This window comes from Galeopterus variegatus, unplaced genomic scaffold, assembly GCF_000696425.1.
Source record: "Galeopterus variegatus unplaced genomic scaffold, G_variegatus-3.0.2 Scaffold726, whole genome shotgun sequence".
NCBI classification, from domain to species: Eukaryota; Metazoa; Chordata; class Mammalia; order Dermoptera; family Cynocephalidae; genus Galeopterus; species Galeopterus variegatus.
The window spans coordinates 557,812-575,528 of NW_007726837.1; the positions used below are offsets into that span (position 1 = coordinate 557,812).

Genomic DNA, 17,717 nt, shown 5'->3' on the forward strand with positions numbered 1-17,717 from the left:
CTCATCTCTTTAACACTCATTTACACTCAAACATCAGAACATCAGCTCAGTTAAGTCAGCAAAAAACTGACCAGACTTATTCTGAAAGTCAGTAATTCATAATGCTATAATGATTACATCTAATTTCCTAAATATGAGGAAAGGTGAAGTTTGTACATAATTTTAAAAATCTTTTCATTTCCTTGACAATGTAAATAGGCAGAAAAACCAGGCCCTCCCAAGATTTCGGAAAAACTGGTCTTGCTGTTAATTTTCATCTGCTGTGAGCAGTTATGATACACATGTAAAGAACATTGTGCTTCGAATAAGACGACAGGACTGTAAATTGCTGAGAGATCTTGAGCACATCCTTTATCTTCATGGAGGCTCAGTTAATTCAAAAGGGGAGTAATAATAGTAATAGCACCTTGGAGGATCTTTGAGATAAGAAAATGCTTGGGAAAATACATAACACACTGTAAAAATACATAAAATATTGGCTTACTAAAAGATGTTACTAGGCAATTATGCCTATTTTCACTGGGTGTGTATTATTTCAAAAGCAAATTTCCCACCTAGATTGAGGCCTTCATACCATCTAAATACAGTTTCTAGTTCTAATTGTATGAGGATGAGCAAAGGGCAGAGAAGGATAGTTGGAAGTTTCATAAAAGAGAACGCCTCTCTTCCCTGCCGTCCTCTCACTTCCATAGGCTAGCAGCAGTTGATTCACTACCTCACATATGCAAGTGGCTGACACCTGTCTCTAGCCATCTTTGCCCTATCTGACTTTTGGGGGGAGTAGGGGCAGAATTAGGTGAGGGGTTGCAGTTGAGATTTCTTTGTCTTTGAATTTGGTCATCCAAGTTTTTATTTCCCTGTGGCTATTTTCTTAAATCTCCAGGCACTGTCTATTCATTTTATGGTTTCAGTGGTGTGCCGGGGGCAGCAGGAAGGCTTGTCCTTTCCACGATCATTCTAGACTCTCAAAGTAGGAAGGAAAAAAAGTTCACGCTTAGCTATGCAAAGGAATGTGGCTCGAATAGATTGCTTTAAGGACAGGTGATTTACACCTGCCAGAGTCACAAAAGTACTTCAGGAGAAGGATCCGTCCCCTGTGAGAGAGCGTCTGTGGATGGGGAAGGAGGGCGGGCGCTCAGGTCCACCTTGGCAGCTTGCCTGGGTGGAGAAGCCGAGTGAGACTATTTAGCTGCTCGCCGCCCACGGACCCTCCTCTGGCGGAGAACCGGAGGAGGCGCGGTGCAGGGCAGGGCTGCGAGTGGGCGTCCCGTCCGGCCAGGAGCCGGGGCATTTCAGGAGCAGTTCGCCTAGGGGTTTTCCAGCCTAAGCGGCCAGGGGAGCCGGCAGGCAGCAGCCAAGAGAGGCGCTCAGTTGCTTCTCCACCCTCCCGCCACCTCACTTCTGCCCACACCCACGGGCGCCCCGCCTCCCTCGGCCTTATAGAGAGGGCCGGACACCTCGGCGCGCCTCGGAGCCATAGGCTTCCGGAGCGGATGGCTCGGCTGCCTGCCGGGCCTGAAAGCCCTGGCGCCGTCGTGGCCCGAGTAGAGGAGTGAGGCGGCGTCTGCGCCCCTCGCCATGGAGGGCAGCCCAGCCCCGGTCCGGGTCGCCAACCTCCGCCGCCGTCCGTGCCGCGCCTGTCAGCTCCCGCTGCTGCTCTCAGGGAGCCGTCTCCTCCTCACCTCGAAGCCAAAATGAAGGAGACCCGGGGCGACGGCGGGGGCGCCCCCTTCTGCACCCGCCTCAACCACTCCTACCCCGGCATGTGGGCGCCCGAGCGCTCCGCCGAGGCGAGGGGCAACCTTACGCGCCCCCCAGGGCCCGGCGAAGATTGTGGATCGGTGTCCGTGGCCTTCCCCATCACCATGCTGATCACCGGCTTCGTGGGCAACGCGCTGGCCATGCTGCTCGTGTCGCGGAGCTACCGGCGCCGGGAGAGCAAGCGTAAGAAGTCCTTCCTCCTGTGCATAGGCTGGCTAGCGCTCACAGACCTGGTCGGGCAGCTGCTCACCACCCCCGTGGTCATCGTCGTGTACCTGTCCAAGCAGCGCTGGGAGCAGCTCGACCCGTCGGGGAGGCTCTGCACCTTCTTCGGGCTGACCATGACTGTTTTTGGGCTCTGCTCGCTCTTCATCGCCAGCGCCATGGCCGTCGAGCGGGCGCTGGCCATCCGGGCGCCGCACTGGTACGCGAGCCACATGAAGACGCGCGCCACCCGCGCCGTGCTGTTGGGCGTGTGGCTGGCTGTGCTCGCCTTCGCCCTGTTGCCCGTGCTGGGCGTGGGGCAGTACACCATCCAGTGGCCCGGGACGTGGTGCTTCATCAGCACCGCGCGAGGGGGCAACGGAACTAGCGCCCCGCACAACCGGGGCAATCTTTTTTTCGCTTCCACCTTCGCCTTCCTGGGGCTCTTGGCCCTGGCTGTCACCTTCGCCTGCAACCTGGCTACCATTAAGGCCCTGGTGTCCCGTTGCCGGGCCAAGGCCACGGCATCGCAGTCCAGTGCCCAGTGGGGCCGGATCACGACCGAGACGGCCATCCAGCTCATGGGGATCATGTGCGTGCTGTCGGTCTGCTGGTCGCCGCTACTGGTAAGTAGTTCCAGGGTGTGCAGAGAGAGGTCCGGAGGGGAGTGCGAGCAGGCGGGAAAGGGAGACTTCTCTTAGTGGCAGAAGTGGCAGAATTGGCAAGCAGCACCTGCAGGGGTGTGTTTGCAACCGCGGAGCATTGGGGAGGCCTCTCCTCCCGCGCTGTCTTGATTGGGACTTCACTGTTGAGCTCCTCACTTGCTTGCTGAGCGCCGTTCAAGTGCGAGACATCGCATTCGGCACTGGTTATGCACTCTTGGAGATCGTAGGGCTGCTCACGTTCTAATCGGGGAGGGAAGGCTATCCAGGTATCATTTCAGTGCGTGCACCGCGTAGAGGTGCGTTAGAAGGACGGCGATAGCCTGATCAACTGTAGCCCGATGTTGCGGGATTTCTCCTTATTTCTAATACCTCGCTAAGTCGACTTTCAGCCCGCAGAACCCTACCCGCAACCCCAGACAGGCACAGCCCTCTTGCAGCTTTTGAGCCACCGCGCGCCCCTCAGCGCAGCCGGCGCAAACCTTCCTTCTAGGCTCCCTCTTGACCGGAGGCAGGAGAGTGAAAGATGCATCTCCCCGCAGCAGACAGCCTCAGCCCTTTGGAATACTGCTTGACCCTCTAAGGAAGTGCTGGAACCGACAGTCAGTCAGGGCACCTGACAGCCCAGTAATTCCCTCCGACCAGAGTCTGCTTGTCCTTGTAGCAATCAACAGGCCCGGTCCCGCAAGTCCTGGGTAGGAGGTAGGGGTTTCTCCACTTGCCCCCTCCATACGCCAGCGCAGCGCTGCAAATGTTTTCTCAGGCTCCTTATCTAACACCCGCTCTTACGTGGCATTTTTTAGGTTTCCTTCTGTGGTACTTTTACCTAGAAATTTCTCGGGTATCGCTGTTTACTAATTACTAAAGAACGAATGCTTATTTAGGACCCCGGCAGCCTAGCTTAATAGATGTTGCAGAAAAAGCGACCCGGTCACTGTAGCAATTATAATGGAGTATATGTTGTAGAGTTATGGAAAACCTCTAAAACACATGGACACAGTTTTGAGAATCACGCACATAGAGTTTTAAAAAATATATATTGTGGTGAAATATGCAGAGCATAAAACTTGCTATATTAATCATTTTTAACTGTGTTGTTCAGTGGCATTAAGTACATTGACATTGTTGTGCACCATATATAGTTTTAAATCACTTGTATTTTTAAATAGAAACGTATTTCATTTCCTCTTCCCACCCTCCCCTGCATTTGACAAAGCAGATATTTGAGGATATCTGTGTTTTACTGGTAGGGTACATTTGGAGCACAAGTCTCGCCTCCAAATCAGTGATGTGTATTGACAAGAAGAGTTATGTTGGGACCTAACTGCCCTCAAGTCGCTGTAGGGTCATGGTTCTGCATTCCAGGAGCTAGAACTCAGGCTGATGTCATCACCATGGCTTATCAAAACTAGCACCAATTTTAGACATATTTACTTCTATGGTGGAGGAATGATGTGTGTAGGTGGTCAGAAAAGAGGGAAAAAGACTGCTAAATAATAAACACTTTACTAATGTGTGGTAACTAACTTTAAAGGCAAATTATCTGAATTTTTCACAACTGTCATTTGAGTTACATACCTTTGAGTTTGCTGTATTGCATGATTTATAGCCTAGAAAAATTGCAGTAAAATCATATGAATAAAATGCTTACCCATGCAGTTAATCAGACTTACAATTTTTTGTTTGTTTTGTTTTTAAGTAGAAGAGAAACTATGTAGTGTGTTTTTTATTTGGAAACTTTGATTCAAACACCATGAGTATGGAGGCCCCAGGAAGAATATAGACCAGTCTTGAAAATTGTAACTTAGGATGACCAAACTTACTCTCTTAAGAAAGACTATTTGGAAGCAGTCTTATTTAATTTCAATTAATACCTTCATTTAGATAATATTCATTGATTTGTGGCATCTTATCAGACACTTTATTAATTCATTTCTCATAAAAACATTAAAGTTCACATGTGATCATATCAAAGAGGACAAATTCATCGTTTTAATATGACAGTACTTCAAAAATTTCATAGAAATATATAATTAAAAGATAATACTAATATTTCCATGAAGTTTTTGAAATCTTATATAAGTTCTGTCTTAAGGAAATGCATTCATCTTCTGTTTTTTGTGCACCATTGAAATTCAGTCTCCAAATATCTTCAGAAAGGTCTGTACTACAAAGTTGGACATATTTCAAAGGAAAGAACTGGCAAAACTGCTTTTTTAATAGGTTAGGGAATTATAAGAATGAAAACACTAGAACTTAGTGAATTGAATATTCAGCATGTTAAGTGTTAAAGTGAGAGATCGTTTTTAACACTTTTTTTCTAACTATGGGTAAAAAATATAGAGTTTCTACCATCTTTTGTTGAGTTGGCCATAGGATACTAATCTAATTATCCAAACTCCTTACTTGAAAGGACCGTGAGTATATCTTATCTTGAAAGACTATGACGACTATAATAATAATCAATTGTTACTGCTGGAAAACTTAGTAGAGCAGAGATACCATAATAAGAAAATGTCTCAACTGCTCAAAGTTCCCTCTATGTAAATACTTAAATAGAGGTTTATGTGGGGTGCAAACAAAAGCTCTTTTTCTTTTTCTCAGAAACTTTGCAAAATACAATATGAGATGTGAGAATACAGTAGGAATAATGTCACTGTGATAGATGATTTACAGTTCTTAGTAAGGCACCAAATTACCAATCTGTTGGAATTGGTTACTTGACTCAGCAAAACAATCTGTTTGACTTATTATTATTATTATTATTATTGTCTTAATTTTTATGAACCATGCTCACAAAATCATGCAGTTATTTGACATGATAGCTAAGTTTCTAGCAGCAGAATAACCTTAAGGTGTTGTTCAAAAGAAGCTATGAGAACAATTTGTACTTTTATAACCTGGTACTCCCAAACAAGTCTAATGTGGCTAATACTGTAGCTACCTTAAAAATAGTAAATATAAAGCTAACCATCAACATGGTTAAAAGTGAGGTATGAGGAACAAAGAGTTCCTCATCTTTGACCTTGGAACTGAAGAAAAGCAGCCTCAGAAGCTTTTGCCTTTAATCTTGGACTGGCAAATTCCCCACTCAGTATCCACACATGTAAACAAGGATACTTCAATTCAAGAAGCTATTTCACAATGTAGTTGTGATTTTTTAAATTTAAGAAATCACTGATATATTTGGACAAGTGAAATTTTCCTTCAATATGCCACGCGTGGTAGATATGTGTGATAGATTATTTTACAGAAGTAATGCTGTTTCACAGTATATAAAAGTCATATTATTCAATTGCTAATTTTCTCTGCCTTTAAATTTCTGCCATATTTGGGATGTTGCTTCAGGGAAAATGATTGAGCATGCGAATCTCCAGTATAGGAAAAATGGTCTATAATTTGTTTTTATGAAAGTTGAGGGCCGGCCCGTGGCTCACTCGGGAGAGTGCGGTGCTGATAACACCAAGGCCTCGGGTTCGGATCCCATATAGGGATGGCCGGTTCGCTCACTGGCTGAGCGTGGTGCTGACAACACCAAGCCAAGGGTTAAGATCCCCTTACCGGTCATCTTTTTTTTTTTTTTAAAAAAAAGAAAGTTGAGATTATTCAGAATTCATTACATTTTTGATTGACTACAATACTAGACACTGTAGAAGAGGTATTAAGTAGACTTATTAAAAACAGGTCAAAAAGTTATAATCTGTAACACCAAGCCAAGGGTTAAGATCCCCTTACCGGTCATCTTTTTTTTTTTAAAAAAAAAAAGAAAGTTGAGATTATTCAGAATTCATTACATTTTTGATTGACTACAATACTAGAAACTGTAGAAGAGGTATTAAGTAGACTTATTAAAAACAGGTCAAAAAGTTATAATCTCTTTGGAGAAGCAGAATTTCCACATTTATGGGTGAAACCATTAAAAAATAATGATACAAGGCAGGATGTAATACATGCTTTTGGTTCTCAGAAGAAAGTCCATCTGAACTTGCCAGAGTATGCTTCCTAGATGAGGTGGGATGGCAAATCTTGACCTCATGGCTGAGAGTGAGTGTGACCAGGACCCAGCCCAGTGAAAACAGAGCATACACACTGGGCCAATAGGAATCATGGTTTGAAGATGTTCATCGAACCAGCTTTAGGTAGTCCCTGAATGACATTAGTCCCTGAATGACAGGATGAGAACTTCACTCTTTTGCATGTAAACAGTAGAACCTCTATTTTAGGTTTTTGAATAGGGAAGAAAGTTTCTTGGTGGGACTATAGTGTGTGGATAGACTTGGGCTGGAAAATTAGAACATGACTTACTTTTGCAGGTCGGTTAGGGCCTAACGGTAGAAACAGTGGGAAGAGATGAGTCAGAGAAGGAAAGGTAAGAGAAAACTGCTGGGATTAGAAATGGTCAATTTAAGGAGTTATGGATTCAACAAACAATTATGGAGCATCTACTATGTACTATGCACTGTGGTAAATATTTTCACGTATATTACCTCATTTAACTATGTACTGTAAAATTGCCGCTGTTGCCTACATCATTAAGATGAAGAACTTGAGTATAAAGAATATTAGAACCAGATTTCTAATTCAGGATATTTGACTCTGAGTTTATTTTCATTCAACAAACAATTATGGAGCATCTACTATGTACTATGCACTGTGGTAAATATTTTCACGTACATTACCTCATTTAACTATGTACTGTAAAATTGCCGCTGTTGCCTACATCATTAAGACGAAGAACTTGAGTATAAAGAATATTAGAACCAGATTTCTAATTCAGGATATTTGACTCTGAGTTTATTTTCAGTTGTTGTTGTTGTTGTTTATGTATTTGTTTGTTTAGTTTAGAGGCCGGGAATTCTAGTCCTAATAGCAGCACTGGGCAAGTTATATATTGTCTAAGCTGTAGAGGAAAGAGGTGGGACTAAGAGACATCTAAGGTCATCTTCCACTTATAGTATTCTCAAATTCTCTTATTTGGGAGAAATCATGGTTCAATGAATCCAAATGGAAAATTTGGAAGGGGGACTGTTTGGTCTACGTTGTGTAAGGATGCGGGCCCCTCAAAGACTAGGGCTTTTGGACATGACACATATGGGGTGATGGTGGATTATCTAAATGATATATCCAGAAGTCAATATAACTTGAAGATTAATGATATAAGTCAGGGCTAAAAAAATGCAGATTTTTAAAAATTTTGAGTTTATCAGAGAGAGCCAAGAATTAAACACTTCTTAAGCCATCATCTTTGAAGAAATTCAGATGGTCTAGAGTTGTAACTTAGTCGTGACTCACTTGCCTTTCTCTTTTGAAAAAGCTGTAAAGGTCAATAACTCAATTATAAAAGTTTTCATAGGTTCTGTTTTCTGGGAATAACACTCAGGAATATGCACTGCAAGCATTTATAACAGACTATAATCCGTCTGGGTGTGCTGAGGGTGGCAGATGAGAGATGTTCCAGTTTTCAGTTCTGGCCTTGCATTGCAGGGAAGCAGTGCAGGGAAGTCCTCCCTAAAACTCTTTATATTTGTGTTGCATTTTTATAACCCACCAGTGTTCCACATTTATCTCATCCATGCCTCACAACCATAAGATCTGCAACTGCAACATGTCAAAGTCTGACTCTTCTTTCCTCAATTTCTTATCATAGAGATAAGCAGGAAGTTTGCATTTCAGCTCCCACCAGCTATGCTTCTTGAGGATTATTAAACAGTCTCTCAAGTCCCCCTTTTCCCTAGAAAATTTCAACTTTAATGGATTAAAGATGGTAACCAAAGAAGAAGCCTAATTTTTCTTGGTGTACCCCTTATGTCTTGTTCCCTAATTGTATGGCAACATTTTACAGTAAACATAATAATTAGTTACACAAGAATGACAGTTGGACAACATATAACTTCTTTAATGAAAGGGATAGGGTTACACACACACAGAAGTAGCACTACAGAGTGGAAATTCTCTGTGACTTCATGCAGACTGCTCACTTTACTCAGAAAACTCCTCTCTCCATTTTTCAATTTGCCATTTTACCCTTCAGCCATTCAAAATATCTGCTGACCAGTCACCCCACTTGGATTGTCTGAGGTCTCCAGTTAGAAGTCAGTTTCTTAGACAAGCCTTCCTTGATCCTCTCTAGGCTTGGTTGGGTGCCCCAGTCCTTTGGTCCCACACTATTCTGCATTTGCCTGTCATAGTCTTGAGTCACACTTCATTGGACGTATTGGTTGATTGTCTGTCTGTTCTCTTAGATCTCCTGAGGGCAGGTACAATGTCTGCCTTGTTTGTTTTTCTTTCTCTAGGAACTATCATAATTGCCTGTCATTTAAGGTATGGCCAACACATGCTTACTGATTGAATACCTGAGCACCTGCATCAGAAGATAGGGTCTGGTTCCACTTACACAAGCAATTAATTGTGTGACATTAGACAATTCACTTGATCACTTGATATCTTTGTGAACTATTTTCTTTTTTTTCTGTGAAATAGGAATAAAAACACCTTCCCAGCCCATTTCACAGGATTATAATGAAAACCAAGATCACTATATGTGAAAATAATTTGGAGGTGTACAGTGCTATGAAAATGCTTCATTACTCAGTCATTTTAGCAAGCTGGAAATATTCCTTCTATATTAGGAATACCACTATGATGTTTTACTGGATAAAAATGTTGGCTTCTTGTGTTCAGATAGATCTTTCCCCCAAGAAATTGGACAAAAGAGGCAAGTAATGTTTCACAGCTTGATTAGTTATAGTTCACTGGGGAGAAAATGTGGTGGGAGGGTGTAACTTTTCAAAGAAAAATAAAATAAGGATAGTGGTAAACCACATGTGCATACATTTTTACAAGGTAGTGTAATTCATCTCTGTTCCATTCCCCATGCCACCATCTCTCTTCTGCATTCTGTCAGCCCTGGAATCCATTCCCCTTTATAGCTGCCATTTAGCTTTCTAAATCTAAAACACGCTGGAGCCTATTTTCTCTTTCTCTTCAACCTGGAGGAGTAGGCACCACTTTGTGCTCTGAAGACCTCTATCACAGGCCTAGAATGTGCTTGCACTCCTTGGCTGTTAGAGCAGGAGGACTCATCTTCTGCAATGGGCTGTGCATCTCCCCACCTGTCCAATCATTCCTCTGTGTTGTTGAACATGGGCCTCACCTGCTTCCTCATCCTCTAGTCAGAGCTCTTCCCAGTCAGCATCACAGACCTGTCCTCACTTAAATATGTGAGATGAATTATTTGTGCACCTAGCTGTTGTCCTAGCTCAAGCCATTCTGCAAACTCCTTAAGGGTAGAGCCTGTGCCTCAGTTGTCTTCATGTCTTCACAGGTTATCAGGAGTGCTGGGGCTGAGCGGATCCTCTGCTACTGACTCACAGCCTGTAATTGAATTACATGAGACTTATGTCAGACCAAAGTGTGTGAATCATAGTTATAAACTGCCTCACACATTTTGATGAGGTCCTGACAACATATTAATATTATTTGCAGCCTACAAATAGCACAAAGAGTTATTTTCCTGTTCAGAGACCTTTTCAGATGTTCTCTGGGACAATGTTCATATGGAGGATATTTCCGTGACTGATCTTGGTGCTTATTAAAAATATATATTATTTTAGCAGCAATAATTTTATGATAGGTATTTGAAGGACCATAAAACTAAAAATGAAAAATGGTGGCAGAACGAGAAGAGGAGACTAAATCCTATACCATTTAGCATTACTATTTTTTTAAATCTTATTAATACAAAAAGAAAAGTTCTCATTGGAGCTGGAAGCCTATTTATTATAAGCAATTATAAATTAAATAAAATCAAATTTAATTTTAAAAATCCCCTTTCCACAAATTTTTTCATATTTCTTGAAAGTAGATTTGATTTGTATATCTTTTTGTCTCTCTCTGCACACTTAATAAATGTCATTTTTTATTATTGAGAATATGCCACTGTTGTGATTCATGAAAATTTGGAAAAAGCCATATGTTGTTCAGGTCGAAAATGATGAAAGAGAGATTGTAAAAGATAAGATACATTTTGAGGAATTCACAAGACAGTAGAGTTTTAAGTATCATCTTGATGTATGAGATTTTCCTGATAACTTCTTGCCACCAACCACCTTATTTGGATCAGAGCTTCTGCAAGATCACACACATACACATTTCCTCAAATAGAAAGTGCCCAACAGCCAGCTCCTCAGCCAGAGAGTGGCAGTTAGTAATTAAGTGACCCCTGACATGTAAGCACCCCTCTCTGTTTCATGAGAAGAACAAAAGAGAGTTATTGAAGAAGCAGGTGAAAGCCATAGAGAGAATACGGCACTGGATGGCAAGAGACCTGGGTCTGGTCTTGGCTTTCCCATGTGATGGAAGTCAGTTTGTCTTACTGGTCTTCCCTTTTCTTGTCAGTAAGATAAAACTATTGCCAACTCTAAACTCTAACCTTCCTTTTAGTTCTGACTTCCTGTGTATCTCAGCAGATAAAATGGTTCCTGTAAGACTAATTGTCTTAAATGTATGGGGGGAAACACCTAAAGACTTAGTGGGAAGAAGCATAGAAATGTATGCAAACAGACAAACTAGATCACACATTCTTTTATCCAATCATTCTGTAAGATTTACTGAAGGCTTGCTATGTGCCTGTCACTGATCATCACCCTGGTGACCAGGGCTCATTCTTACGGCTGTACGGGCTGAGCAACTTGTGCACACTGCTTTGATGGTAAACCAGACAGACATGATATTTTCCTTAATGAAGCTTTCAGTCTACTAAGATAGACAAACAATAGATAAATAGTCATTTCAATAAACAAATGTAACTCGCCTGATGGGTCTTACTGTGGTTGCTCTTCTTGCCACATGGTACCACTGCTGGACATTGACCTTGTCTGGGCAGAAGGACAGCGCTGGTCCACTGTTGCAGTGATGCTTCTGATGGAACATGCCCCTGCCCAAGCTGTAACAGGTCTGTGCTCGACTTAACATTAGAGAGCACATTAATTCACACCTGTAACTTCAGCTGTAATGCTCAGTTGTAATTCCCCAGAGCACAGCCACTGTGCTAGAGTAAGTGTACAGAGCAGAGGGTGCTGGCCTCAGGCCATATGCTGTTCAAAACCAGCCCTCCCTTTTGGATCCTTAGCCTCTGGGTCATACTCATCCCCTGACACGTTTGCTTTTCCCTTTTGTATTAGTCCATTTCTGTTTCTTATAACAAAATACCTGAAACTGGGTGATATATAAGGAAGCGCTATTTACTTACAGTTTTGGAGACTGAGAAGTTCAAAGTTCAGGAAACACATCTGGTGAGGGTCTTGCCCTATAGCAACTCAGGGTATCACATGGTGAATATGGTGGAGCAGAGAGAGAGAGGGAATCTCATGTGTTCTCCTTTTAAAGCCCTCAGAACCATGCCCCTGACCACCATTATTAATCCATTTACTATGGCATGGTCCTACAAACTAATCCCCCTTTTAAGGCCCCACCTTTTAATTACCATAACAGAATTTCCCATTCTCACCCTCTTTACACTGTCACAATGGGGATCAAATTTCCAATATCTGGAACTCTGGGGGACACAATTTCAGTGAGGTTGGGGGGACAATCATTCCACAACACCTTTCAATTAATTTTCTGTTAAGACTTTCCATGTCTGCTCCCTCTATCGAATGTAGCCAAAACCACTCTGCTCTAAGTTTCTTGGCTTCAAATCTTGGGAAAGAAGCTTGGTTTCTTGGTCTCTTCTTTCCCCAAAGTCCCTTAGAACCCCTGAGCACTATCCACCTCTTCCCCAGTTACCAGCATTTCATACTCAGGAGTATTGTGTGGGTTTTCCTTTGTTATACCACACAATTTTCTACTATGTAAACCCAATCATTCTACATTTACTAAAGTAAGTGATTCTTACTTCTGTAACATTTGCAGTAATATGATTTGTTCTGCTCACTGAACAGAGAAGTGGGCGCAGCTCCTTGCATCCCCTTAGATACATTAAAACAATGGCATGTTATAAAGGCAAGAGAAGAGTGTTTTGAGAGAATGTCAAAGAGAACACCTTCCTGCTGCATTGGTAGGAGTTTGGGAGGTTATGGAGGGTGTCTCTGAGAAAATGTCATTTATGATGAGTTTTGAAAGATGAGACTTCAAGAAAGAAAGAGCAGTATGTGAAGGCATCAGTGTAGGAAAGAGCTGGAAGCACTGGAGGAACTGAATGAAGGCCAGATGGATGGATTAGAGTGGGTAAATGGAGGGCACCTTCACAGTGAGGCTAGGGAGGTAGGCAGGGTCAGATAATGCAGAACGTGGTCATTATCGTTGGGAGTTTAGAATATTACCCCAAGTATGATGGAAAGCAACTAAAAGCTTTGAGTGAAAGCGTGATTTAATCTATCCTATGTATTAAGAAGGTCACTCAGGTTTTCTTATGGATAGAGACTTGGGACATCAGAGCCCTTGAGTTCTGAGGGCAGATGAAAATGTGGAGGTGTTATTAGTTTTTTTTTTTCTCCTTAAGTGGTGCTTTAAAAGCGGGGAAGGAAGTAGCCTGGCATAGAATTGGTGGGGCAGGGGAGACAGTAGTGCGTCTGTGCAGAGGCACAGAGGAAAAAATTGAGCCAGATGTGCTGAGAGTGATAAGCAAATCTGTTTTTGTTGAAGTACGTTTGAGCATGTTGAGAAATAGTATGAGTCGAAAAGGACTGAAGGGTGAAGGAGGAAGGAGCACATTGATAGGCTGCCTCGAAGAGTAGGAATAAGAATTTGTATTTCATTTGGGCTAGTTGTGCTGCTTTTCTAAACTTCTGTTCCATATATTAAAATAAGAGGGTTCACATTATGAAATCTCTGAATTCATAATATTCTTGGTGAGATTGTTCAAGCTTTGTTTGAACACCTTTATTTACAGGAAATTTGTTGCTTTACAAGAGGCACAAAGAATTTTCTTAGAGCCAAGCATTGTGCCAGGCTCTTTCTCACATATAATTTTTTACATTTCTTGTAACAACCCTGTGAGTATGCATTGTTATATCCACTTCACAGATAGTGAAAAAACTAAAGCTGAAAGAAATTGAGTGTTCGTTCAAGGTAACAGAGCTAGTAAGTGGTCAAGCTGGGACTTAAAGGCCAGGCCCTTTTCCCCATGTCATGGTGCCTCAGAGTAGCCCAATTCATCTTGAGTTGTTCTTTCTATTACAAAAATTTTATTTTCCTTATATCGATTGAATATTGAATCAGAGTTTGTCTTCCCTTTTGCTTCCACCCTTTGGTGCTAATACTAGTCCTTGGTTTATGTAGAACAATACTAAATATTTAAAAAATTTTATTATTATTGTTATTTTTGATAACAAAGAGACCCTTTTTTTTAAATTGACAACCTGCACACATACAATGTTGCACAAGTTATAAGTGGGTCAGAAATTATATTAATGATGCAAACTCATGAGCATTTACAGAAAACTACTGCTGTAGGTTTGGGTGCATTTTGTGCCAGGTACTTTAGTAAATATGGCAAACACAAAGGCATATTTTCAAAAAAACATCTATGTCATTTCATACAATACCTAAATAGGTCAAACCCGGGAAAATCAACAACTAAATGACAAAAGGAACATTCTTAAAGAAAAGTTGGTGATAAAAATGTTAGGTTAATATATTAGGTTTAAAAATTATAGCACTTGGACGTGAAACCAGAAAGTGTTCACATAGTAGGAATTTTAAGAAAAGACCCCCATGTTCTGCTTCACAATTACTACTACATTCTAAAAGAATAATTCTGGGTTGCAACAATGTCTTCCCTCCTAGTATAAACCATTGTTTCCTAGTTCTAAGGAAACAAGATGGTAATTTACATAAATGGGTTTTAAAATAAGATTCTTCCCACTCAAAATAAAATAAGATAAAACTAGTATCATCTCCATCAAATTACAATGAAATTCTACCAAAACGTTGGCCTGGTAAAGAATCTAGATGTAGGCATATCAGAACAATACTAAATTTACTTTAATAGACATCTTTTATTTTTAAGGTTGTATGATACTATAATTCTGTATTAGGTATTGAGAAGTTCTGCTAAATTTATGAGCAGGAAAATAATATGAAATTACCTTGACAATGGCAGGGGAAGGAGCCCTGATTTATGAATTTATTTAATAGATATTTATTAAATATTGGTTGTGTGTGAGATACTGTACTACAGCCTGACAGAACAATGAGGTGGCCCTTGTCCTCGAAGAATATGTTAGCTATCAAATGATTCCCTGGAGAAACTTGAGGTTAACTCAAAAAAGCAATGTTATTTTCTACTGTCAGTTTTCAATAAAGTAACAAAGCCAAGAACCAGTTAGAATTTATTTGTCCATTTATGCATTCAAGGAATGTTTATTGAGTACATATTACGTGTCAGGCACCATTCTGGGTGCTGGAAATATAGTAATGAATTGGACTAGTTTCATGTTCTCGGGGAATTTGCCTTCCAGTGAAAGGAGAGAGGCAGTAAACAAGTAAACAAGAAGTCAGATTACGATGAATACTGGTAAGAAAATTACGCAGCGTGATGTGGTCTTTGTAGACTGGATTGCCAGGGAAAAATTCCTCTGAGAGGTAGTACTTAAGCAAGATCTGAATGAATGGAAAGAATTGGGATGAAGGATCTACAAGAAGAGCATCTTGGGTGGAGGGAACAGCAGAGACCCTCACCTGGCATGTTCAAGAGGTAGAAAGAAAGCCAGTGTGACTGACTTGAGGAGAGGGCAGGGAGGATAGTGCTGTAAACTGAGGTCAGAGAGGCCAGATTTTGTAAGGCTGTATGTACTATGGAGTTTTGTTATTATTTTGTGAGAACTACTAGAAAGTTTGAAGCAGGAGTGACATTACTGGATTTATGTTTTTAGAAGACCCTTCTGGCAGCAGTGTGCAGAACGGATTGCAAAAAGGCAAGAGTGGGGGCAGGGAGACCATTAGAAGGCTGCTGAAGTCATCCAGGTGAGAGACCATGACAGCTGGGATTGCAGTGAAGCAGACATATTCACAAAGTGTTATGGAGATAGAGTACACCAGACATTCCACAATTTCTCTGATCCCTGTTCTGTAACTCTGACCAGAAATAGGACCCTGTCTTCCTCTCTGGGCCTCTGGTAATGAGGGGGCCAGCTGTCCACAAACAGCCTTCCATTTGGCTCCCTAAGAAGGACGTGACTGCTCCGAGCTTACACAGCTGGTAGTAGGCAATGTCAGGATGTAAGTTCTGTCCAATAGGTGCTGCTTCTTTCTTCTGAAACGTGAATCAAAACAGTCACACAGAGACACAGAAGTTAGCAAACTTTGCTCGTAGAAAAATAACATGTCATAAGAATCGTGATTCCCAGGAGAAGATCCAGACCAAGCTAATTTCCAGGCCATGGCTCAGAAGAAATTTTTTATTTGGTTGTTCTTATTAAACTAGCTCCTGTTATTGTTTGCCTTTTCTTCTCCTAAACTAAGAGCAATCTCGAATTAATATTACCTGCATTTAAAAATCAGGATTCTTTGGCTGCAAATGACTAATGCAAACTAGATTAAGCAAAAAAACAAAAATAAAAAAAGGGGAGGGAGTTGCTTGAATCACATAAATTGTAGGAGTGTTATGAATAGAGGTGGCCCTATGAAAAGACTGAAGCCGGGACTGTCTCTCTCTGTGTCTCTAACTTTGGCTTCTTGCCATGTGTCATCCCCAGTTCAGTCTCTGCTTCTAAGGAAACAACCTAAGACATAGCTTTGCAGCTCCTTGGGTAGGCCTTATGTTCTTTTCTCAAAGCCTCAGGTTGATAGGTTTATACGAGGGTACTTCAAAAAGTTCATGGAAAAATTGGTATTATCTTTCAATTCTGTTTTCGAAAATTTGTGGAAAAATAGAATTGAAAGGCAATTTGAATCTTTCCATGAACTTTTTCAAGTACTCTTTTATTTGCAGTCTGCATATGGGGTTTTAATTTTGCTTTTATGACAATACAGTGTTTCAGTGAATGTGAACATCTTGAAGCACTGTTTAAACATTATGGATATTTCTTTCTTTTCTATTATTTTTGTTTGTTTGTTTTATTCTATGAATATAGGGAACAGCTATAGATGACAGAACATCTCAGTACCCTGCTTCGTTTTTGAAGACTAGTGTAAGTTTTGCTAACCTCCAATGAAAGATTCAGGCTCAGAGAATTGTCCAGAAGTTAAATTAAGAGTGTAATGACAGGTTTACTGTGGAACAGAGGTAGCTGTATAAGGCTCTGCAGCTCACAAGTACTCTGTAAGCACCACAGTGAGGTGACTGGAGAAGAAAAAAGGAGTTCTTGATTTTTCCATAAAGGGTGAGTGTACTCTGGGTTTGATGTTAATCTGGCAACTGACTTTCTCTTTATAAATCAGTAGCTGTGCTAATGGCCAACATGCTGGGTGGCAGATTTTTAAATTTATTTAATGGTAGTAATTCCTTCCAAGAATAGACTTAAGAATTTTCCTGGATCCAAAAGTAAATATCTTAATATTAGCTTTTGTTCTATAAAAGACATTAAGGAAAATTTGGAATTCTTTTCTCTAGCATCTATTTCTAATTAAATGATGTTATATAGATCAATATCAGGAAACATGAAAATATCTTCTGACTTCACAGTTCTAGTTTCCTCCCCAGATTTGGTTCTTGGTTGCAAACAACATAATCTGACTCTGAGCACAAAGGACTTGTGTTAAGGATGATATTGGGGCTCACAGAGTCAACAGAAGGCTGGCAGGCCGGGTTTTGATAAGACAGGCAGGACCTTAGGACATTCTGGATGCTGAACTTCAGGCCACACAGCCATGGCCCTGCAGCAAAAACAAATGTTTGCTGCATGCTGTTGTAATGAATCCATCTTTGTATTACTCTTTCAAGATCTAAAGTCCCTATGCAAAACTGACCACTCAAACTTGGGTTATTTACTCCCTGGCTATATCAAGGTGTCGACAGAAGTTTCAGGCACCACCAGCATCCAGTCTTTGAAACTGAAGGTAATAGTGGGAAGTATTTTCCGTGATGTCTCTCCCACCCAGAACAGAGAGAAAAAGGAGTTCTCCAAAACTGGGGTATTAATAATAAAA

At 41.3% G+C, this 17,717-nt stretch overlaps 1 protein-coding gene across 1 annotated transcript in view; it reads left to right on the forward strand.

Annotated features, from left to right (window-relative positions):
- The first annotated feature begins 1,460 nt into the window (after positions 1-1,460).
- Positions 1,461-17,717, forward strand: part of PTGER3 (prostaglandin E receptor 3 (subtype EP3)) — a 33,476-nt gene continuing 17,219 nt past the window's right edge. The window contains exon 1 of the mRNA XM_008571831.1: positions 1,461-2,591. Within this exon, the coding sequence (XP_008570053.1) occupies positions 1,695-2,591 (897 nt within the window). The 5' untranslated portion in view covers positions 1,461-1,694. The remainder of the gene's footprint in view (positions 2,592-17,717) is intronic.